The following is a 24,970-nucleotide window of genomic DNA, read 5'->3' on the forward strand; positions in this document are numbered from 1 at the left end:
ATAAATGTTTTTCTGCAAAATACGTTTAATTACCTTGTAAAAATCCTCCCAAGGCATCTCCTCCTTCTCCCTCATTACAAATTCCCCAATCTGCATTGTACAACCACCCCCTCTTTCATGAAAACAAAACAAGTCTCTGCCGCCGTTTAGTGGCAACTAGTTGAAACTTAGCTAGCTTAAAATGTAGTGATTCGTAGTACTAACGTTAATGTTAGTAGTCAGTAGTGAGTATGCAAAAATGACGATGACGGTGGCTGCCATAGGTTACACATAATGATATGCATAGTGTCACCCCGTCATTTAACAGGATTGGCTCCTTAGGTTTGTGACATCACAAACCTGCCAATCTGTAAACGTGTTGTTCAGCCTGTCCTTGGTACACTGCAGTTTAAAAGCAGACAGGCCCAGCCATGGAGGTGACTGCTGATGTTGTCCCTGATATGTCTTGTAGCACATGAAAAACACCACATGGAGATGTTTACAAGGTTAAACACTGGATGTTCACTGGAGGGGGTCTTTAAAAAAAACACATATCTAACAATTATCTAATTACATTCAATAGCACAGTACACAGTGTATTAACTGAGCAGAGGCCATAGATAGCAAAGCATGCTCACATACAGCACATGTGCACATAGATTTTTAATAAACTTATAACATCTTGTAACCGAGCAGTATGGCATCAGGTGTGTTCTCTGGCACCACCTTGTGCACATAAAGGATCAGTGCAGCTACATAAAAAAAAAAAAAAGGAAACAAGACGAGGTCAAAACCTAGTATGTGGCTGACCGCATCAGGTCAATGTGTGCTTTTGTGGACAATATGTTTCAAGTGACTGTCCACATGAGGCCGATCACAATCATGTTTTTGTGTTTCTCCAGTGCTTTTAACACCACACAGCCAGTGCTGCTGAGGGACAAGCTGGAGCACACAGGAGTGAACCATCACCTCACATTACATGATGGCTCTTGGATTATGTGACCAACAGGCCACAGTTAGTGAGGACGCAGGACCGTGTGTCCGACTTGGTGGTCTGCAGTACAGGGGCCCCGCGGGGGACCGTTCTGGCTCCCTTCCTCTCTCCACCCTCTACAATGCAGACGTCTCCCGTATCTTTCTACAGAAGTTCTCTGATGACTCCGCCATCGTCGGCCTCATCACCGATGGGGACGATAAGGAATACAGGGAATGAACCTGGACTTTGTGGACTGGTGCCGGCGAAACCAAAGAAAAACCAAAGAACTGGTGGTGGATTTTGCAGGCACAAACCCACTCCTCCCACACTAGTGAACATCCAGGGGATGGACATTGACATTGTGGACTCTTAAGTACCTGGGTGTTCACCTGAAGAATAAACTGGACTGGACAGATGACATAAACGAACTACAAGAAAGGCCAGAGCAGACTCCGTATGCTGACGTTCCTTTGGAGTGCAGGGAGCTCTCCTGAGGACCTTCTATGACTCTGTGGTGGAATCAATCATCTTTAATGGAGTGGTCTGCTGGAGCAGCAGCGTCACGGCTGCAGACAGGAGAGACTTGACAACTAGTGAAAAAGGCCGGCTCTGCTCTGGGGTGCCCCTTCGATCCTGTAGAGGTGAGGGGAGACAGGAGGATGATGGCAAAGCTGTCATCTGTCATTGGGAACAGTTCCCACCCCCTGCATGGCGCAGTGACAGCACTGGGGATCCTTCAGTGATACACTGCTTCACCCGCAGGAGAGATGGCGCAAATCCTTCCTTCCTGCTGCACTGATACTGTTCCCAGTAGAACATATAAAGACTTCGATCATATATGTGCAATAAAAGAGGTACATTTAGTGTACACTGTGTGCACTGTACTGTTGTGTTAAATGTAAAATACAAGATATGCTCCTCAAACAATACTACATCTGCAACAAGTTGTTTTGAACTGTTTGATTAGATTGGGCACTGTGTGTGTTCTTCTTTGCTGCTGTGGGATCAATAAAGGTTTTCTCATTCTTATCACTGCAGCTGTACACTGACTCTATGGGTGTGTGTTTTAGTTATAGCTCTTGCTGATTGGTTTATTGCTGTAAATTTTCTTTTAAAATAACCAGATATTTCTCTTAAATTTTGAGTTTTACTAGATTATTCATTTGATCATTTTATGACAGCTCCAGAGGCAGAGAGAGCCTGATGTCATTAGGTCCTAAAGTTTGATCTAACGTTATAATTTTATCTAACGTCTTCTTTGAAAATGCTTTATGTGCATTCAGGTTGTTGTTGAAATAAACTTCCTAAACCAGGCAGGTAATGTCATTTAATTAAACCAGTGAGATTATTTGCTGTTTGTCACTGAAGCTGCACAGCGTTGCATTCCGTGCTGAACAATTGTAGTAACATCTCAAATACATTGTCATGCTCAAAATGTATTAGTTTAAAAACAGATATAATAATTGCACTTATTTTTGTATCATTGTATTGTGCTTAACTCCTGCTGGATTATTTTAAACACTTTATACTACAAACAACTCTCTCCCCCCAAAGACCTTTTCTTTAGGATGTTTAATCTTCAACCAGCAGGGGGCACTAACATCTGCCACTGCAGTGTGATGGTGGGAAAGGCCTAACCCAATTACACATCTTGTTCTGTTCTGTCAAGTTGAATAATGAGGGAGTAGCTCAGGTTTGCAGGTTTATCGTTATAATCAAACATAATTGTTGTGCATTCACACAGTATGTGCATGGACGTGTGAGCACACATTACTAACTGAATGCAGCCATTTGAATGAAATATCCTAATAATGAGGCAAGTGAGAGTAATAATGAATGCCCATCATCAAGGCCATCATCAGGAGGAACTTTAAAAGTGAACAAATACATTTATTGACTAAGTGCAGGATGAAGTGAAAGGTTTCAGCTCATTGGACCATAATTTTAAAGATTTACAGCAAACTGATGTCAGGGAGAAACTTTGTTGGTTTACTGAAAAAGTGAACACTAACGGTCAGATGTGAAAATGAAACTATTCAGCAGGATCAAACCTGATTCATTACATATGAGAGGATTCAAAAGCTGAATCAAATAAAGGATTGTCATTATTATTGATCACAACACATTTAAATAATAATACACAATCTGATCTGAGTTCCCTTTAGTTTTTAATGCTGCTGAGGTTTTGCTCTCTGCCCTAAAGGTAAATTGCAGTTTATTTCAACCTGTCATTTTTCCCATAGATGTTGTTTTTGCAGCTCGACATCTCTGTTGTAGAGATTTAGGAAAAGTAGACAAAAGCTTAACTACATATATCAGGCAAAGCTGTGCAAACCTCAGACTGCGTCCTGAATTAACTCTTTTTTTATTATTATTTCAAATGCTCTTACTTCATTTACAAGTAAAGACAGAAAGTAACGCCTGTTTTCAGCTGCTCTGCAAGTCAGAAAATTCTTTACAGAAAGTGAATTCTTTTGTCCACTGTATCGCCTATATCGCCTATTTGGTCCTTAACAACCCCTGAGAGACATATTTGTCTCTTAGTGGAAACTTTTGGTGCATTTTGGTGTTAGACAGGTTGAATACGGAAGGTTTATACTTTTTTTTTTTTGCTGCAAACTTCTTGAAAGAGAGGAAACCCAACCTGTTAAGTAAAACCAAAACAATGAGCTAAAAGAAGCTATAATGGGCAGTGGGGCAGGGGGGAACTGCAAAGGTAGTTATATATGGGTTGTTCAAAATAAAGACCGTAAATACTTGTACCAGATTCTTTAGGTATAAGCTCATCTATATTGTGAGAAATAATTCTAAAACACAAAGTAAAGCAGGACTGACGAACTCTGTCGAATCTTATCCAAGCGCTGCAATGAACACTGACACTGTGACATGTGAACAGATTGTTGCTTTTAAATAAACAATCAACCAAATTGTTCAACTGGAGCACAATCATCGTTGTTTTATGGAAAATGACTTTCAGTCATACTAAATTTCACCGCGTCCTGCACCTGACGTCCTTCAGCTGACTTGTTTGTTACGTGTATCCTTTTTTATTTGTGTGTCTGCATGAATGCATGCCACATCGTAAACCCATGAATGTCCGAGCGTGTGTGGGTGCCATGTGTGTGTATATATAAGCTCCACATGTGATAACATTCTCCCATTTCTTCTGGTGGAAATATTTATGCAAAGTCCTCATTTGAGCGTGCAGTTCAAACAGACCGGGTCCGCTGTTCTTTCCCCTTTTTCCAGGCGCAGTGAGCCTCCGGGGGGCCTTCCTACAAGACCAAGCATTGTGAGCGCGGCCCGCCCTTCCCCTCTCCCCTGCCCCAGTATATGTGTGTATATATCAAAGCCTGATATCCATTTTCAATCACCACTTTTGTAGCTCAGAGGTATTTATTTTTAGCAAGTAAGGAAGACTTTCAAGGGAGCTGTGATATGTAAATAATTGTGATCCATCACAGGTGTGCCATCGCCCACAGAGAGGACGCACTTTCTGATGATGTTTAAACGAGATGAAAAGGAATCGGCCAGTTTGGCAGCAGTCTGTGAACAGGAGTATTTATGGAAACTGATTTAAACAACAATTGGAAGCATTGTATGAGAGCAGGATGTTACTTTAACTCAGGCTTTCTGACGTAAATATTTCTAGTCATTCAAATCCAGACTGATTGTGTTGATATTAAAGCGATCATCATGTGACCGCATGCCGAGATTTGTCTCATAAAGTTTGAGAAACTGTTACCTCCCTAGTCTCTTAAAAAGATGTGTCAATTATTTAAGCTGGAAAAATGTTTTATGTTCATAATGAATCGAATGAAAGATGGTGCTCTACTTTGCTTTTAGCCACTTTCAGGTTAGAGTTGTGGTTTCCTGTCCTGCAACTTTGCTCTCATCAGCACTGATCCAGCCAGCTTCTTTCTGAAACACAAAGCACTCCAGCTCTCAACAGCAGACTTAGTTAGTGGAAAACAGGTTTTAACATCTTGTAGCTAAGAGACCGAGTTTGGAAAGGAGAGAGTCAAAAGAAAATAATATAATATTAATTTTGCTTCATGGTTGCTCTGTTGTTTCCCAACATGTCTACTGCAGACTTTTCAGCTCATCTCGCTGCCCTCACTTAAAGCCTCTGTAAATTTGGCTTGAAATACTAAAAATGCTAACATGATAGCAAAGTTGATAGTCTAGTTAAAGATCCACAAAAATCAGAGTGAAAATAAATGTATATAATGAACAGAAAACCTGGTAACGGCTCATTATAACGTTAGGATGATTTCTGAGGATGACATGGAGGCTTGACAGATAACATTGTGATTGCTATTTGCCTGGCTCCTCATACAACCAAGGCACATTATCCCCTGCATGGTGAGTTACACAATGCTTTGCTATTCATATTAGAGTTAGCAGTTAGCATACACACACAACGTTAGCTGAGATGCATCTATATGTTCCGAGCAATCAATGCAATGCTAAATGAAGACTGTGTAGCGTTAGCAAGTGCCATATTTTCTTTCATTCCGACAACATTCAAAACCAACCCGAAAAGCAGATCATCAATGGCCCGCACTGAACTCCAGCAGCTGGAAATAGGCAACCGCGGTCTGCGCTAATGTTAGGTGCAAACAGCCGAATAGCTACCATGTGAATATTCTTATGGTCTGTTCGCAAGATATTATCCAAGCTTAACTACACCTAATTGTCATAAACTATATTAACAAAATTTCGAATTTGTTTTGAAACCACTTTTTTACACTCTCAGAAGCTAACCATAATGTCCATAAGACCTATGTTACATGGCTAAAGGCTATTGGGTTATGGTTAAGATTTCGGATGACCCCATAGTTCTAAGACGAAAAAAAAATGAGGTTTAAATTTTCACAAAATACATTGTTTCTATTCCAGAGGCCCATAAATCATGAACTAGGCCAAGATTCATCCATTCATTCATTATCTTTACCACATATCCTGTTTAGGGCCGCCTATCCCAGCTGTCATTGAGCGAGAGGCGGGGTACACCCTGGACTGATCGCCAGTCAATCACAGGGCTGACACATAGAGACAGACAACCTTTCACCAATGAACCCAACATGCATGTCTTTGGGCTGTAGGAGGAAGCCGGAGTACCTGCACAGGGAGAACATGCAAACACCACACAGAAAGGCCCACTTTGTCCGAACAGGAATTCAGACTATGAACCTTCTAGCTGTGATGCGACAGCACTAACCACTGCACCACCGAGCAGCCGAGGCCAAGATTCAGATACTTGAAATCCAACAATAGGTCACATCAAGTGCAAAAATCTCTTCAAACTTTTAAAGACATGGAGGTGTAAATATTACAGATACTACTGCAAGTTGTTGTAGAATCCAAAACATGATCTACCATGGAGAGCAGTGGGTGTACGCACTCATTGTGGACTTGAGCAATCCCTCGAGTTGACTCAGAGAAAAGACTTTGAGATTATCCAGATCTGAGTCCTAACTGTGTCCATGCAAAACACAAAACACTAACAAAAGACTGTTGTGGGAATGTGGCTGTGGGCCATGCTGGAGGCTCACCCAGAAGTTTGGAGAGCATATTCCATGTTGGACCTGGACCGAGGGTAGTTCTGCATGTAGCTCAGTGGATGAAAGTATTAAAAAGTCCAACAGGCCTCCCCCTCGGATCCACAGGACTCATTCTTTCCTTAATGCAGTGATTAGAACTCAGGGAGGCAGAGCTGACTGTGTGCCAGCTCTCTCTTCCCCTCCAGGTCTATCCTCACAAACCTCACAGCCAAGGCCCCGGCAGGAAAAGAAAACATACTATCTCTGATGTTTCACAAACAAGAGGACCCCTCTCTGAATGAAATATGTAGAATCTTTCAATATTTTTGGCAAATTGTTGATTTGGGAGATCTTTAATACAACATCTATTTTCCGTTGATGATGTTTAAGTAGAGGGAATAGTTTTTGTGTTGACTATCACCGCTTAAGCCTCTTGAGGCGACCTCAGATATTCTGGGGCCTCTTTTGTTGGATATCTGGATATCTGATGTAGTTTATCCATACCAAGACTTCCTCTTCCATGCAATGGTCATTGTTTACAGTCTGACTACCATTTGAGATGTGAGAATGGAGTCTGAGTTGATAGATGATACGAGCGGATTGTAATCCGTTGATAGCCAATGGGTCCTGGGATTGGATTTTGGCCAATACGTACGACCTTGTTTGCTCTCCTCAGGGACTGTTTTGGTGCAAACAACCAAAGCCAGCTTAAACTTGATCAACACTACTCCACAAATGGAAACAGAATGCTTCAGAATACAAAAATCTTATCCCTTGACTACAGATTCATTTATATGCAGATATCTGTTTATAAAGATTGATATATTGGTAAGACCATAAACTATTGTGTCCTATTACTGCTGAATTTAAAGTGTCACATGCAGTTATTTGTTTCGTGCCATCTTCAATCTCTAATGATGGCAGTCCTGCAACATTTGCATCTATGAGCATAATTTACCGAAGAGAAAATGAACAGTGAAAGAATGATTACCTAAGTCTCTCACCATTACTCCATCTGCCAGGAATGTAATGTGTGTAAATCATCACATTTCACCATTCATAAAGCATACACAACTACCATGTGGCAGGAAAATGGAGATGAACTTTGTCCAACTTTAAAACTAAAAACAAAAACATTTGCTGTGCTTCTTTATAGTTTTTTTCCCCCCCTTCTGTGAACTATATTGAAAACAACCGAGGTTGGTTCTGAGAGGGGAGACAGGAGGGGGGCAGAGAACCAGGCAGCGAGAAGGGGGATGGTAGCGTCTTGCTTTGAAGGAAATCTGGAACCTATAAACTTGGGCAACTTCTATGACAAGAAGCAAACGTCACAGCGGTTCAGTTTGGTTGGCTGTACGACGCACCGTTGTCTCCGCCTCATCCCTTTGATCGGACCAATCGCTTAAGATTCATTCTTCCTGTTGTTTTAAGCTCAGCTGTCACAAAAAAGTCCTCCAGACCAATCGGTGAGTCAGAAGGGTGGGCAGCTGGAAGTTTCATGGTTCCCTCCCTTTAAAAAGTCTGATTCAGGTTGCTGTTGTCTCACAGACAGCTATGGGAGAAGCAGTACAGATTGCAGATGCATCGTACACTCTGAGAGTGAGAAGAGATCATCGCCAGTTTTCCTCGAGTGTGGATGAAGAAGCACTGAGGCAATCCAAAACTGAGAGCTGATCAGTCACCTCCGTTGGCTTGGCATGTCTGGATGTGACAAAGTGTAAAGCTGATAACTGTTGGAAGAGAAGAACAACACGGCATAAGAAACCCACGAGAGGGAGTTCCAGAAGACGAACAGAAGAGAGGAAAACTGAAGTGGAGGGGGAGTGGAGAGAGACATATCGAAGGAAAGAGAGAAGCACTGGAGATATTCTGAGGAGTAAGGATAGAGTCAGATAGAGGAAAGAGAAGACAGAAGAAAAACGTGGCCCAGCATGAGAGAGGAGGAGCACTCCAGTGATGACCACCCTGAGGGAGGGGTGGTTTCTGACAAGGAGAACACGGGAAAACCACCTTCCAACGCCTGTCCTGTTGTTGTAGCAACACCGGGGGTCAATGGGCGTAAACGGCAGACAGGCTCACATACGGTAGATCATGTTACCACTATTATTCCCACCACATCGGCGGATGATGGCAAGGTCAAGCAAGGGGAGAACATCCAGATCTTCACCCAAACTGGACCCAAAAGAATCAAGAAGAGTCCCCAGCATCTGTCGCCTTCCTCAGGTCAGTCCCTTTCTCCTGTCCCTGGTCCCAGTCCTGGAGGTCTCTCACCCCTCGAGGATCCACACGGCCAGCGGGTGATCGCCAACATCCGTGAGCGCCAGCGGACACAATCCCTCAACGATGCCTTCACCTCATTACGTAAGATAATCCCAACGCTCCCCTCGGACAAATTGAGCAAGATTCAGACTCTTAAGTTGGCGTCGCGCTACATTGACTTTCTGTATCAGGTTTTGCAGAGCGATGAGATGGACTCTAAGCTGGCTGGGTGTAACTACCTGGCCCATGAGAGACTGAGCTACGCCTTCTCTGTTTGGAGGATGGAGGGGGCCTGGTCAAGCATGTCTGCTGGTCACTAGCTGTACCTGAAAGCGCGATTGATTTCTGGTAACTTCTTCATGACCGGAAATATTCTTACTTGATTCAGGAGACGTCTGAAGTGTGTCTGCTCACAAGGGCACTTACACTGTTTAATGCCCCAACTTAGATCATCTGTTTGCCTCGATGAAGATTGTACAACTAACTGAAACCTGTTTGGAAGAGATTGTGCTAAAATTGTAGTTTTCTATGTAGGATGTATGTATCTATATATCTAAGGATTCTTTTGATTCTAGCGTTTTGCCTGCCGTAAGCAATACTGCTCAACAGTGCTAATAGTAGAGTTTGAGAGACGTGTTCGTGGGGACATTGTGATTCCAAGAGATTTGTTCTCTTTTTTTACTCACATTGGAGGACAGGACAGAACATCATGATCCAATATCATTCTTTCAACCACTTGTTGTCGATGTTTAAGGACATCCTAAATATTGCCACTACATGACAGCTTCCGCCCTCTGACCCTTTGCCTTTCTCAGGTTTTATCCTCATCACAGTCCTTGATTTTAGCATCTCAACTGCTGTCAAACCACCATCATCATTGCTTTTGAGCCATATATAAATTAAATTTCTTTTGGGAAAAGCGGCTTGTATTTTTGCCTCAGGCTAGCAAGTGTATACTGCTTTGTGTGATATATAAAGAGCCACTACTAGAGAGTACAGATGAGGGATTGGAGGAACTGGAAAAACATAAATGGATGTTTCAAGAGAGTTTGGACCTTTGACTTTTCCATCACCCTTCTACTCCTACTTTTCCAAGACTGACATATTATGAATCCCTGACCACCTCTGAACCCGAGTAACGGTGGAAAAAGTAGCGGTGGGCAGACGTTGTCCTGACTTCAGTTTCTCCTCTATAATCCCAAACCAAGCCCCTTTGTTTCTTCCTCAGCCAAAAAACTCTCCTCCTCTTGAAATTCTTTCCTCTCATTCTGGCCCAAATTTGCTTGCCTTGCACGAAACCGTGATGTAGCTACAGCGAGCTGACGAGGAGGCGTAATGAAAACAAACGGTCTCTAAAAGCCATGAATCATCTGTGTCACCATCAAAGGGGAGGCTGATGTGGCTCCCTGCTGGGCTCCCATAAACCACTGGAAGTGATGGAGGAGGTGAGAGCTGATTTATACACACACACACACACACAGATGCGCACACATGCATAGGTGTAGCCATGTGCATGCACCCATTGCACAAAAAAAGCACACCTCCCCCACAGTTGGGTTTGAAACAGAACCTGAGTGGCCTTTTCTTAAAAAGTCAAACTTCATAATTAACTTCATGAAATTTAGCAACAAAGAGTCCGTTTTGTCTTATTATGCTCTGAGTCCAAGGAAAAAGCTTCAACTACAAGTGTAGAGTTCATTTCATATTTAACAAAACTCCAAAGAGATGGGGTTTGACATGTTTGTGTTTGATACATATCCATGACAAACCACTATTTCATTGCCAATATGCATGAAGCCCAGCACCCTATCATTAGAGTGTCGCAGGGAGGTACTGTGTGTTTTCCAGCTCCCGTGAAGACACACAGTCAGCGCAGTGTGGTCTCCGAAGGCTAACCTTCACTGACATGTTAGAAGACACTTGACATTTACAAAGAATTCAGTTCGGGTACAGAGGAGAAAGTGGCCCCTGTGCATTTGGTTTTTTCAAATGACGAGCGGCTGAATTCAAGAATGAGGGAAATTAATTTTAAAGTGCACGTGTCACACAGTATCTGTCCAACGACTGAGACAGTCTGACAGCTACCACGACTTTAAAGATCAAAGAAAGACATTAGAGCAGCGAGGATGAGACGATCGGGAAAAAAAGTCTTTAAATATTTTAACAATCCTTTCGGTGTCTCAGGGACTTTTAAGCAATAATATCAAACATTTGTTAGGATTTGCAGATTTTTTTTATCATCTTGTAACTAAAAAGTCTCTGGGTTTGGTTTGGGTTGGTTGGGCGTAGTTGAATAGTGTTTTTATTACAACTTTATGACATTTCATAAACCAAATGATTCATCAAATAATAGTTAAAAAACAACAACAAAAACCCCCGCAGATTAATCATTAAGAATAGTTGTTAGTTGCAACCCCAGAACAGATACAATTTGGTATTGCCAAAATAACATAGTGTATGGTTGTATTTCTAGCATGAAGACAAACATGAAACATAATCTAACAGCATAAAATCTCACTTTTAGAGCAGGTGTGCTGTTGTGAAAGTGTTCCTTAATTTGAGGAGTAAACTTCATGGTATTAGAAATGAGACTTTTTACAGTGTTAATATGTGAAAATTGGCAAATCCTGTACATTTGTATCACCCCATAATGAATGTCTATACAAAGGCTTTTTAAATCAAAATAGATCCCTTGTATTATCTTATTTAAATTAAGTTGTTATCTGACTCTGTACGTTGTTTCTATGATGTTAAACATCTGAATGCAACATTTATTTTTGAATGATGAAATCAATTAAGAACATTTAACATCCCATGCTGACTATGTTAAAAAGTGACCTCTTTAAAGCTCCTGTGAGGAGTTTTTCACAGGTCATGAAACAGACTGAAATTAATTCTGATTACTCGATGTGACCTACAAAAGCAAACCAGACCATCAGCGACAAGAAAGATTATTTCTATATAGTTACTTCTAATGCCTGAAACTGCTGTGGGGGGTAGGTGTCAGACGAAGCGATTAACTGCTTGCCTTTCTTTTCATTTTCCAGGGCAAAAGTTTAAAGTGAGTGATTCATATGACTGTTTTTTATTAAGCATGAACAGGACAAAATCAGCAAAGAGATAAGAGGTACGGCTTTGTCCACAGGAGGCGCCAAAATCAGCACAAACCGAAAGTCCCTCACAGTAGCTTTAAACTCATAAATGACTACATGTGGTTACAACAGTAACACGTCTGTCTCTTTTGTCTCTCCAGCTGCTGAATAAAGTGACTGTGTGTGAGAGAGATCTGGTACATCTCTGCCCCATGTGACCATTCCTGCCATTCTGATTACACCACCTCTGATGCAAACTGAACTTTTTTACGTTCCTCACTTGTGGAGAAAAGGATTATTTAAGAATATTAAAATGGCAACTTGATCAGGATGACATGGAGAAAGAGGACGTTTCTCTGAACCGGTAAAACCAGCAAGGATGTGTCAATGATGGAGAAGAAATTGACAATCAGGTCAAGTTTGAGCAGCAGCTGTGTTCAGTTGTTTCAAAGCCTGGTATTTTTCCATCAGTTGGTTACAGCAAGACTTCAGTGTCAGACAGTGATTAGTGTGTTTGTGTTGTACAGCAGTTTAATGATAGAAAGGGAGGGTTTGGTTTTATAGGAGCATTACTTGAAGTATACAGTGTGGTGCTTTAAACAAATGAAGTCACTGACAAAGCAGAAAAATCCACGATGTACTGATACATCAGAAGGATCATAATTTGTCTGAAAAATAAAAACTGTCCTCAAACTATCCTGCGATTCTTGTTGTTTTGGTGAGAGTGGATGATAAACGGTGCACAGATTTACTCTGGCACCACACCCTCTTTGTCTCCTGTCTCTCTTGTTAAACTGTCTCCCTTGTTTTCCCTCCACTTCCTTCTTCCCCCAGTCGCTTTTTAATGAGGTCTGTGTGCCTCTGCCTGGTCAGTCAGGAACAGTTAATTCCTCCAAAAAGAACACGTTAATGTGCAATTAAGGGCTCTGGGAATATTTACAGCGCTGCTTGGACCAAGCAGTAGTTTGATGTTTTTCGTAACAGTGGTCTGCAGGTTAACTGTTTTGTATCCGGATACTTTAGCAAGAGTTCAATTCGTTTTCACACAAGGAACTGGTACCGAGTGTGAAAACTTGAGCATTAACTTCTTTAAAATGGCTTAACGTTAAAAACAACATAGCATATTTTTCTAAATCAACACTGTGAGCTTGTTAGAAACAATTTAGTACCAAACTAAGTCCAGATTTTAATTTGCTGTGGGCCAAAACATGACACATATTTTGATATTACCATGGCTTAAATATGATTACTCTTGTATTCAATGCTTCGGTGTATCTCTGAATCAGGTTTTAAAGACTGCAGCATGCTTTAAAAAACACTTTGCAGTGATGTGCAGTATATGCAAGTTGCAAATAATGCAAAAATACCTGTGCATATACTTGTAGGCCTCACTCACACACACAAAGGTGTATCCAGTTGCTCTGATTAGACCACTAAAGGACACAAAGATGTGCTAATTGTTAAGAAAAAGGTGTAAGTTGTCCCAAATTGCAAAAAACACTTACAGGAAAGTGACTCCAAAAGTGAGGATGATGTCAATGAAAGACACACACAGGCTGTGTCTGAAATATCCACTACCCACCACATAGTCCACTAGGAGAAGGGAGTAGTGAATGAGTGTGTGATTGCGGACACAGCCCCGGTGAGGAGCGGCCTAATCAAGCACCATAAGTGAAAACACCTGTGTGGATGGCTCATCATGTGCGCCTTTCTTTCAAACAAGAATGTGGTTTAAAAGTCACTGATAGACTGACACTGCTAGTTTGCACAGGTTCAGTGGCCCTGATGTTTTATGGTAAAGCTAATGCCTCTTTGATAACATTTTCTAAACACAGCAGAAACATATTAAAGTGGACGGATTTTAGCTATGCAATCAATTTTCTATTATTCCAATGTGTTTCTGAATCACGTTGGTCAAGTTTGTTACGTTTTAAAGATTGTATACATATTTTAATTTAATTATTTTCCGGAGCCTCTCCTTCCTCCTGAAACAAACAAGCCGTTTAGCCATTCAAAGGTCAGACCTTAGCCACGATTGGCTGACAGTATTTGGAGTGACCGCGTAGCCCCTCCCCCACATGTATGAAAAGTTGTAGAAAACATGGCTGCTCTAGGATCGGTATTCGGCCTTATATGTGCTCGCCAGAATCGCCAGGAAATATTGGAATGGTAAGTTGAAACCTTGACAACGCTTGACTACAAGCGAGTGCAAGAAGGCAGCCTGAGGTGAATGACGGTGAACGACGATTGGTCGATTTCAGCGACAGCAAGGTTTCATATAGAAACCTGCAGCTGTTCTGAACGGCCCATTTCAGAGGCGACCTTTTCAAAAATGTCATTCTGGAAAAACACAGAATTATGCAGCTTTCACTTTTTCACTGTGAACAATAAACACCCCAAAATGTGAAACCCAGTAAAATATGAGAATATCCATTTAAAAGATATGGTCCCTTTAACAATTTCCATTTCTTTTCTTCTCATCCAACGAATAATTGAGGAGGAAAGAGTATCAAGATGTTCTCTGATTCACAATCGTCATTATCATTAACACCAGCTTTCATATTAAGATCACATAAAAAGACAAAACTGGGCTTGTACTGGAATTTTTTTTTTAATCAAGAAGAAAAAGACAAAAATACAAAGTACAAAATAGACAATCTTTCTATACATACACATGGTACGAAATGTGAAGGAAAAAAAACACATATATGTAAATAATAAAGAATAGCATGAAACAAAGATTCCAATGTCATGTTTATAGATACAGAGTTACTGTAAGTCCAGTTAGTTAAGAGTTACCAATACACAAACATACTACTGAATGCATCAAGGCACGTGTGTGTGGTGTGTATTTTGGTCTTGGAGTTCCTATTTACAGTGTCTTTCTCTAAGAAGAAAAAGGTACAAACGACATCAGTACTAAAAGGGAATTAAGAACCGAGGCGTTACTGGCCTCCACGTAAGACACAAATAAAACAGCTACTGGGAGTATAATACAGGTAATTTACAGTATTTGACGGACATACGCATACTAACACTTGCACAAAACACGTGGCAGAAATCTACACGTGTTATAGTGCACATGCAACTCTCTCTCACTCACACACAAAGATACATCAGACTACTTCATAGACACCACATGCACCTGCTGGGCACGCTGTGTAACAGAGACGCAGCATATCGTTTACATGCTGCCACTTCCTGTTTAGAATACTATAAACAAACACTAAATTAATGACACACTTCTCAGTTGTGTCCATAACAGAACACCGATCCTCCTCCATGCAACATGGTCTAAATAATGTCCTGCTGGGATGGAGCAGTGCTGCATCAGCATTTGGACTTCTGCTTTTGGTTTCTACGTCCTACCTGTTGTTTGATATAAGCTCGAAGGCCTTCTGTTGGGCAGATGATGCCCAGCGTCTGACAAAAGCACACTGAAGAGTTTCCTATCTAAATGCAAGGCTGACAATACTTCCTTCGGCTGGTCATATTAACTGGCTGCATTTGCATACAAACATCAAAACAAGTCTCTTTTCATCACATCTTTGCCAAGTTAGAAATCTGATCCACAGTGAAGCTCTAAAGCAACAATTTTCAGACAAATCCATGAAAGCAACGTCGCATTTTCATTGGGCGGTGTAAGTCTTGATGCTCCTCAAAAGAGTCTAGAAGAGCTCGACTCTAAAAGAGCTCGACTCTAAAAGAGCTCGAACACCTTCAAACCAACTTTGTCAAATATTATTATGGTTTGCTTTCTGCAGCTCTAATATAAAACATTAGATATTAAAGTCTTAATAGGTTAAACTAAGTTTGCATGATTCATGGACTTCGATGAGCTTCATTTTGCTACAAAATAACCTCCAAACTAAGAATCAGAATTGTGTAATTTTCTCCTTTGGAATGCAGAACCGAAGTTCATGCTCATACAGCAGGGCGGATGAGCAACATAACCTCTTCTACAAATGGGGGATGCACAATAATGACACTTAAAACTTTAATTGGGCATCAAGAAAGGCCAAAAAGACGACGCTTTGAACGCTCCTGCACCGTTGCTGTTGATTCAGATCCACACGGTGGCTTTAAAAGTGTAAAAATGTTCCATAGAACTAAGCTAGCTTTTTTTTTTTTATGTAACTAAGTTGAATTTGTTTTTTCAATCTTGTCCAATGAATCTGTACGTCTTAGAAAAGCTTTGTAAATAGGTGGCGTAAGATTCCTTTCACTCCACACAAAGAAAAGATTTGATGGTCTCTGCAAAGAGGTTGAAAAACAACCTGCTTTTAGCTGCATCTGCAATCAGCCAAAATGAGTCGGAAAATATCAGCATATTTGATATCCCCAAAAATCAGATACCGTGCATCCCTACTACAAACATAAATCAGCTTAGATGGCGGACTGCCGTGTTTAGCGGTTAGTAACATAACAAGAGGAGCTGCTGCTAAGCACAGTTACAGACAAGAGTCTCATGCACTTCCAAACTAAATACAATCTGTTAGTTTCCTTAATTAGACTAAAATAAAGCCTGAAACTCAAAGATTGATTAATTAGATGAAGAAAACATTCAAACCAGGCCAGGTCAGGGTCAAAACAAACCGTATACAAAAGTCTGCATATAAGATGTTCACCAGAATCCACAGGTTTAAACGGTGTGTTTAAGAGCAGAGTCACTGTCAGAGCAGAATCCATACTGGTCCCTTGTGTTGCCTCCGTACAGTCTCTCAGCCGAGTGTGGGCTGTTTAAGGCAGTTGTCTTTGGGTGATGTCCGATAAGTGCATTAACATTATTGCTACTATAGAACAATACAATGGTCCTCAGTGGTGCCGCGGCGGAATGAACACTCCTTAAGTCTCAAATATAAACAATAATATACAGTAATCAATACTAGTGGTACATAAACAGTTCATCATTGCTTTGTACATGTGTGTGTAAGTATAAATGTTTTTAAGACACTTAACAGCAGAGACAAAAATCCTGCTTTGAAAATCTTGCCTACAGATTAACTTCATAAGAAATACAACTCGACAGTATCTCGGCCTTTGAGTTGAGTCAGAGACTTCATAAGACATCTCAGAAGAAGAGTGGGAAACACAATTTCATCCAAAACTATTAAATAACCTACAGAGTTGTTTTTTTTTCCCAGAGCTTTGGAATTTCTCATGGTTCACATTATGGAATGAACAGTGCAATAAAACAACGAGGACATTCGCCCTTTCTCTGTTCCTACAAAACCACAGTTTCTTCTTTTCCTCTCGTTCCCTCGAGTTCTTTGTCGTCGTCTTTTAGTGGTTAAACTGCGAGTAATGACATCATTAAGACACATCATCTCTGTGTCTTTTCCTGTGGCCGCTCCTCCTTCTTGATATTTTTTGCATCTTTTCCATCAGGTGTTTGTGTATATGTTTTCACCTGACATTATAGGCTCAGTCTCCGTCAGCCATGTTGCCTCCTGTTTGGTCTGCATTTGCTTTTGCAAAGTGGCAGAAGATAAAGGAATTTATAATCCAAAGTCTCCTCCTTTCGACACCTGATGTTGGCTGACGTTAAGGCAAAGTTAAGGCAACACAACAGCTGCTGGTACATAGTGCTTCGAGGAATTCTGTCTGTAGCTCAAAGTTTGGTACTTAACACAAAATCCACTGTCAGTCAGGAGACATGAAATGTCTCTTAAAAAATCATCTTGTATTGCTCTTTGGTGAGGTTTCCAAAGGTTTCCCAGTTGCAGGTAGTGCTGCTGGCTTCAGCTCAGTGGTCACCAGCAATGAGGTGCTTGTACGGCAGGTCTGTAGAGGTTCAGCATGGTGTGTTTGATGTGTGTGAATAAGGCATGTAGGTGGGGCTCAGTGGCATTACAAAAATGTCCCCTTTCATGGTCACGTGACAGCGCAGGAGATCCACGGTTACAGGTGGGGCCCAAATCCCGAAAGTGTGAGGTGATTGGTCGCTTTGGTCGTCTACATGGAGTCGCTGTCGTGCTCCATCGGCTCGTCAGGGACGCTGGAGGGACGGGGGAGAAACAGAGGTGAGTGGAGAGCTAGGAGAGTGTCATCTTTGTCCTTTGTGCGTGTATGTGTGTGTTTGCTGTGTTGTACCTCTTGTTGGGAAGAACTCCCACAGACAGCGAGGCCAAAGCATTGACAGCATCCGTCTCCTCACAGTCTCTCCTCTGAGCAGCGAGGTACGACAGGCCCACTGATCCACTGGAGGCTTTCACACTCTGCCAGTACTGACCTGCAACCCCCACAGACATACACGTTACCGGCTTTATCATGCAAACAACACTCTGATGTTTGATCTTTGTCGGATTACACACAGGATTGAATACAGGTCAAAAAAAGAGAGTAGCTGTGTTAAGTGTGAGTGCTGCTCACTCTGTATTTGTATGACGGTCTGCAGGGAGCGCACTGCGTTAGCGTTGGGCTTCTGGAGTAAGACTTCTTCTGCCAGTGGGTCCTAGAAGAGAGACAGAAAGTGATGAGACGATCAAATGACCTTTATTCTGGCATCTTTTTAAAGCAGTCACTGAAGAAGTACAATGTTCAACATTATATTGTTATCAGGACAAATAAGAAGTAGGCATACATGCAGCTTGAAACAGGACAACAAGCTTACAAAAGTATTTGAAGAGTGCAAAGGGGGTTAAAACTAAAAGAAATACTTTTCTTGCAATTAAAAACAGATACTTCCTGAGTCTATCTACAACAGCAGATAGTATTAAAATGTACTTCTTGTCCCATAAATAAATGTCCCTATGAAGCTAAAATTTACAATTTTTTTTTGTTCTCAGCATTAAAAAGTCGAAAAAGGGGTAACTCTAAAGGAAAGTTTGTAAGTAAATAAGAAAAATAACATAGCTTCCTGATATTTTCCGGACTCCTCCGCAGTTCATGCCTTTCAAAACCCACTGATCCTCAACAAATTGATCCTTCCACAAACCCTTGAATCTTGAATCTCAGCTTCCCTCAAAAAGAACTCCATAACCCAGCATGCTTTACCTGTATGCCCAGGAGTGCACTGACACAGGCTTCGGATGCGTCACAGATAGCTGTAAGGTCATGACCTCCTTCGAGGGACAAAACCAGACGACCCCCTGCCAGAGACATGAGCTGGCGGGTCAGGAAGCCGAAACCTGCGGTGCACAAACACGGTGAAATGTTAACATGCATCCAGAAGCAAGCTAGAGCCAATATGAATAAAGCTTGGCAGGTGAGCGTCACTCATACGACCTCTTACGGTAACATTTCTATGAAAACAAATGTATATTTTGACTTTGTGGATCCTCCCACAGCATCATACTAACTACTAATTACTATAATTATGGTAACATCAGAGATGCAGCGACGTACGCTACAAGGAAAACTCCTGCTCTTTGGAGCTGTAATAATCTATAAATATCTCTGAATACCCACAGGACTATAGAGTGAAGTTCTTATTGGCATCATCCCGCTAAAAACAAGCCCTTGAGGTAAAGGCTGTGGTGGAGGAACTGTGCTTACATTTGGAGGAGACCTTGTACCCTCCCAGAGGAGCGGGGTTTCCCTCTGCAGCGTCGAACCCAGCCGACACCAGAACGACGTCCGGGGAGAACTCCTGAGCGATGGGCATCACCACAGACCTGCAGGGACACAATCATGTCACTTTAGAGGACGGGGAGGAGACGTGTGTGTGTGTTGTTGTAGTTCCTACTGGTTGCCAACAGAGGTTGATACAAGTCATATGTTAGACAACACTCCAGTGTGTCATTCTATGTGTCCTTTTAACCACTAAAGCTAAGCCTGCTGTGTTTTGCCTTGTAATGTTTGTTTTACTGCAGATGTGTGTGATCTCCTGGCTGTTACATGCAGCCACTGTTTTATAATAACACGTAAAAGAAACACGGAGCTGCACCGCCAAACTGAATCCAACTATTCACATAACAAGTGTATTGTACCTTTTTTCTCTGATGTATGCACATTTGAGTCTTAATTATATAGTTCAGCTCAAAGACTAGAAGGAGAGGAAGCTGTGTTATTTTAAGTCATGAACTAGCAATGGTTGAATTAAATACAGTATATTTAGTCCCAGGAAGGCAGAGATCCATCACAACTCTCGATAATATCGTCTGGAAATATGGAATCTGGGACAAAAAGGGTTCAACACATAATTTCCTAAAGTACAACTACGTGAAACAAAAAATGACTGATCTTCAATTTAGCTAAATCAAGGTTAAAAAGTAATCAATTTCTGGCCAACCGTTTAAAATCTACACAAGTGCACAAACTGTTAAAGGAGCATTTCGCCCCTGCAAAAAGCCAGTCAAAGCTGGTGTTCTCTGTAATCGATAGAAGCAATAATATCTGAAATTGGCGCCATAGCTGTGGAGAAAGTTGCACAAACAGCTTGTGGTTTTGCCCATTCTACATTCCTACAACACCCAGCATGCATTGCCGTTTCACTGCAGGCAATGGCTCAGAGCGGTACAGAATCCTAAATACGACAAGAATATACCAGTGGATTGTATAAAAAATCTGATGATTTAGAACGCGACATGACATCGGAGGTGGGCGTCCTAGATTGAGGAAGTGTAGTTTGGCAAGCTCCCTGGCCTCTGCCTGACGTGTTTTATGTAGTCTGGCGGAGGTTTTACAGGGTCCATTGGAGAAGTGGATAGCGTCCTCCAAAGGCACTGAGCCAAATTGTTCTGCCATAATGGCATTAGCTCCACATAATAGCATGATAGGACTGAGGCTGAAAATCTGGCGTTTTAAGTAAAAACATGTAGTGACCACTTTTTGTTTTTCACTCAAGTGTTAAAAAAGCAAAGTTAAATCACTTTTGGCAAGGAAAAGCAAATCTGCATTAAGTAGGAGAGACTTTAATAAGAGTAAAAGTAAACGGCATAACAAAGTAAGTTCAACAAAACTGGTGCAGAACACATGACGGTGGTTTCCATCTTGGTAAATCAACACAGGATTTCTAGATCGAACCAAGAGCGCATTCAAACACAATGGTCGTTGTTTGCAGAAAACAACCACCAACAAAAAAGTCTACGAGCCACATAACAGCATATTTTACAAATGAAGAGCAAACTATAATGTTAGACATATGAAGATGTTTTACACATAGTCCAGGCCGAAAGCAACACACATTAAGCTGCTAAATGCAGGACAAACAGCTGACAAGAATTGTGTTCATGTGTAAGTTAAGGCTTCTCACTTCTCCATCTTTAGGGCACGAGAATCACATCTATGAAATCACTGTGATGTGTTCTTATGACAGTTTGAACTTCTTCTTTCGGCAGCAACCACAGCTGCTGATTGCTCAAAAGCTTGTGCATTTGTCTGCGTTTCTCCAGAGCAGGTTATTTGTTTGGCATAAATCACCATGGCAATGTACCTCGTTAAGAGGTGAATCACCGTGGTTGCCCTGAGAACCCAGGATTAAACCTGGAGTTAATTGGCTCACCATGCGTCCTGCTTCAGAGTACAGGCCTCTGGACTGAACAGAAGCACAAATAATGATATTGTACTTTTACAGCCAGGTGTAGCCTGTATCTTTATTGATTCAAAGGTCAGTGTGTCGCTGATAGTTGAACTTTGATTGGTTTCATTAGTTCATTCAGTGTAAAGAAGCCGTTTCAAGTCAAACTGGGCCGTCTCCTTTAGACGACACAAATCGATGATTAAATCTAAAATATTAATTAAAACGACGAGTGAACCCCGTTGTGATTGATCCCACGCTCAGCAGCTCTCACAGCGCCGACAAAGGACTATTGTTTCTGTGCTGGAGAAGCTGCACAGCCTCCAGTAAAACACGTCTGCTTTACAAAGTCATATTGTTGTGTCGGCTCTCATGTCTGCTCTGAGTTGTTTGTGGACTTCAAACAGATGAAGATTTCCTTAATGCTATTGTTGTTGAGAAGAGAGCTTTGCTGTCCCAAGGCGGAGAGAGAGAGAGGCTCAGCTCTGCAGCTCGATGATGTCGGCGGAGTTCAAAGCCGGCGTGTGTGTGAGTCTGTTTCGCATTAGAGGCTTGTCACTCTCCTCACGTCATTGACAACACAGAGAAAAGAGGAAAAACAGTCCATCTGGGATCCATTTACCTTCATTATTCTGCCTGGGGACTGTGGAGACCTCCATCCCTCCCTCCCCTCCATACACACACATATTCAGACACACGCACACATCCAAACACATTCTGCTGTCATGACTGCATGCAGATGGACAACATGAGCTCATAGACAAAAATGAGGACGCACAGAGATAAAACTCACAAAATACATTCAAGCATGAGCACATACACGCATATACACAGAGCACATACACACACAGACACAGACACACACACACACACACACACACACACAGGTAGGGAAATGTATCGCCTGTGTTATCCTGTTACGTTTTGATTTATTCAATAATTTCAATCAACTTTATCATCGTCACGTGGATATGAAGCAGAGCACGCAGGCACCTAACCGCAAAACCCAGCCCCACCTCCCATCCTCCCCTGTAGACCCATTAAAGCTGCCATGCTCCCCCCATGAGAGAGTAACTACAGACACACTAATGGAAAGATGGAGGCTAGGAAGGAGGAAAGAGGAGAGGAGGAGGGGGAGCCTATTAAAGATCAATCAGGGGAGAAGGGGAAGAGGGAGAATGTGTGTGTGTGTGTGTGTGTGTGTGTGTGTGTGTGTGTGTGTGTGTGTGTGTGTGTGGTGATGAGGGTCTGGGTGATGGAAAAGAAAGGAGGGGGGGTGTGAGTGAAGGATAAGGTGAAAATGCACCAGAGCTCCCCCTCTGAAGTTCAAGCGCTCACAAACTTTAACCCATAAAATTTATTCCATTAAAAGCCTTATAGACTTTTTTCCACCGACCGTTTAACATTGGCAACTTTACTAATTACAGAGAGGGAGCGTGGTGCGTCAGTGGTGGGTGGGAGTTTGGGGGTCTTTAAGATTTTAACTCAGTGAAAGGAAAAAGGCTCTTTTTAAAATGTTAAGGTGAAGAGGCTGCACGACGGGGCCTTAAACACTTCATGTGGACGGACCAACACAGTCATCTTAATAATAAAACTAAATGTCCACAAGAAGTTTGACAACAACCTATCACAGGTGAAGAGTGCCCCTCAGACTCCATGAGTTACAATACTCTCAGCACGGTCTGCAGCACATGTAGCAGAGCATCACAGCTGAGTAGACAATGGTCTGCACCAACGATGGCTGACAGTTAATCTGTTTAAAAAAGAAGCCTTCTGACGACCTTTGCAAAGTCATATTGGCGAGAAAATGGTGCAATCCAGAAAGAAATGGACTGCACTTATATATTTAAAGCACTTTTACACTACATGTCACATTCACACATTCACCCTTTCACACTAACATTCACACACTGATGGCAAAGATCTAAGTGCCAATCTCTAATCAGATCTATGCCCATTCATACAACGATGGCTATACCTTTGGGAAAAATTTGGGGTTCAGTGTCTTGCCCAAGGACACTTCGACGTGTGACTGCAGCAGTCAGGGATCAAACCCTCCAACCTTTCGATTGAGATTAAGAGACGACCAACTCTACCGCTGAGCCACAGCTGCCCAAGCAGCATCAGTAATTGGGTATCAGTCAGGCTTTATTCTGCATCTTTGCTCTCAACATGCTAATGGGGTAGATGGTAGCTCAGTCTGTAGGGACCTGGCCTGGGAACCGGAGGGTGGCCGGTTCAAGTCCTGCTATGGTCCAAGCATGGAATTGGGGTTGGTAGCTGGGGAGGTATCCCCGCACAAGGCACCGAATCCCCAACTGCTCAGAGCGCATGTCCATGTGCAGCCTCCTCACTCTGACATCTCTCCATTAGTGCATTTCCTTTATAAAGTATTTCTTCTTCTTCTTCTAATTGGAATAGTTTGTTCTGGACAACAACAAGCACTTCAGAGACTTCAAAGGAAATAACGATGAATTTCACTGAAGGCTGTGCTAGACGCTGACCATCACAATGTCCTCTGATCAACTCTATACTTGCTTATAAAGTCAAAAAGTGACACAGAGCATACTGATGTGTGTTTTCCTGTCTGTAGAAACAGATCCCGTTTTTTGTTTTTAATCCGCTGGTAGAAGAATGTTCTCTTATAGCACACAGATCCCATCTCACATCATCTTAAAATTAGAATTACTATCTATAAAGTTTCCGATGTGGGGAACTGTCACCATCAGGGGCTCCAGGCAGATTGAAACAAACAGAGCATTACTTGGAGCTTCTATTAGGTCCAGATCTGAAGCCTGGGCCATACGATTGGCATTATGTAACAAAAAATACAAACTTTTGATCACTTGTGTTTTTCCCATTGAACTTGAGGAGGCACATTCCTCCTAACTTTCCCTGAGATCTGATGACTTTGAAGACGGCTAATTCAATTTTGTCATTAAATAATTTTCAAAACATTTTCTGTTTCAAATATTAAATAAAATCTGTATTTATCATGATATCAAGCTGTGGAGGGAACAAAGCGCACTCTTTAAATGCTCCACTTGGAGAACACAGAAAGCCCTCAAAGTCCCAAGCTTTAGGGAGGTCTCTCAGCATGAAAACAAAACCCTGCAGCCAGCATTACCTCCAACCCTGGGCACACATCTTTTTCTGCTCAGTTTTGATGTTAAGTTAAAAACAGGAGGGACAACTTTTAATCCAAATTATGAGCAGATCTGCAAACATCAAAAGTGACACAATTCAAAGCTGCATTAAAAGCTTTTGTAGAGATGACATCATCTTAAAAACCGGTTTAGATCTGAACCCAGAGTCTGCTTGTAAAGCTTGTTTTTCTCCATTCAACTGGAACGATCACTGCCAATAGACCAGTATACATCTAAGCACCTTTCCAGTTTGTCTCTACCAGCCATATGAGGATTAGACATTTTCCCATGTACACCAAATGCTTTTTCTAACCCCGCCATAGATGTAATCTAATTTAACCCAGAACGCTCGGCTTGTGCTTGCAAGTACATTTTGAGAGTTAGACAAAATACGACATGTCACTCCAATGGACATGAACTGTTCAGCCTAGTAAACACCGGGTCTAACCCCCCCTGCATGAAGCCATTTCCATTGGAAAATCTGTCTTTCTGTTGCTCTGCTCCACAGGAAG

General features: G+C 41.8%; 2 protein-coding genes across 4 annotated transcripts in view; one reads left to right on the top strand and one right to left on the bottom strand.

The window, feature by feature from the left end:
* Positions 1-8,137: 8,137 nt before the first annotated feature.
* LOC138589904 (twist-related protein 2-like) lies at positions 8,138-12,467 on the top strand. The gene is made up of 2 exons (XM_069660386.1): positions 8,138-10,205; positions 12,014-12,467. Exon 1 carries the CDS (start codon positions 8,433-8,435, stop codon positions 9,078-9,080), a length of 648 nt encoding a protein of 215 aa, XP_069516487.1. The 5' UTR covers positions 8,138-8,432; the 3' UTR covers positions 9,081-10,205; positions 12,014-12,467.
* Positions 12,468-14,466: 1,999 nt separating this feature from the next.
* hdac7a (histone deacetylase 7a) overlaps positions 14,467-24,970 on the bottom strand; it is a 70,934-nt gene continuing 60,430 nt past the window's right edge. For all 3 annotated transcript variants that reach the window (XM_069660433.1, XM_069660434.1, XM_069660435.1), the window contains 5 exons: positions 19,350-19,468; positions 18,849-18,982; positions 18,225-18,306; positions 17,946-18,084; positions 14,467-17,850 (listed from right to left, as the gene is read on the bottom strand). In XM_069660433.1, the coding sequence (XP_069516534.1) occupies positions 17,808-17,850; positions 17,946-18,084; positions 18,225-18,306; positions 18,849-18,982; positions 19,350-19,468 (517 nt within the window). In that variant the 3' untranslated portion in view covers positions 14,467-17,807. The remainder of the gene's footprint in view (positions 17,851-17,945; positions 18,085-18,224; positions 18,307-18,848; positions 18,983-19,349; positions 19,469-24,970) is intronic.

This window comes from Semicossyphus pulcher, unplaced genomic scaffold (genome assembly GCF_022749685.1).
Source record: "Semicossyphus pulcher isolate SPU_LCO1_2020_fin unplaced genomic scaffold, fSemPul1.0.p SCAF_13, whole genome shotgun sequence".
NCBI classification, from domain to species: Eukaryota; Metazoa; Chordata; class Actinopteri; order Labriformes; family Labridae; genus Semicossyphus; species Semicossyphus pulcher.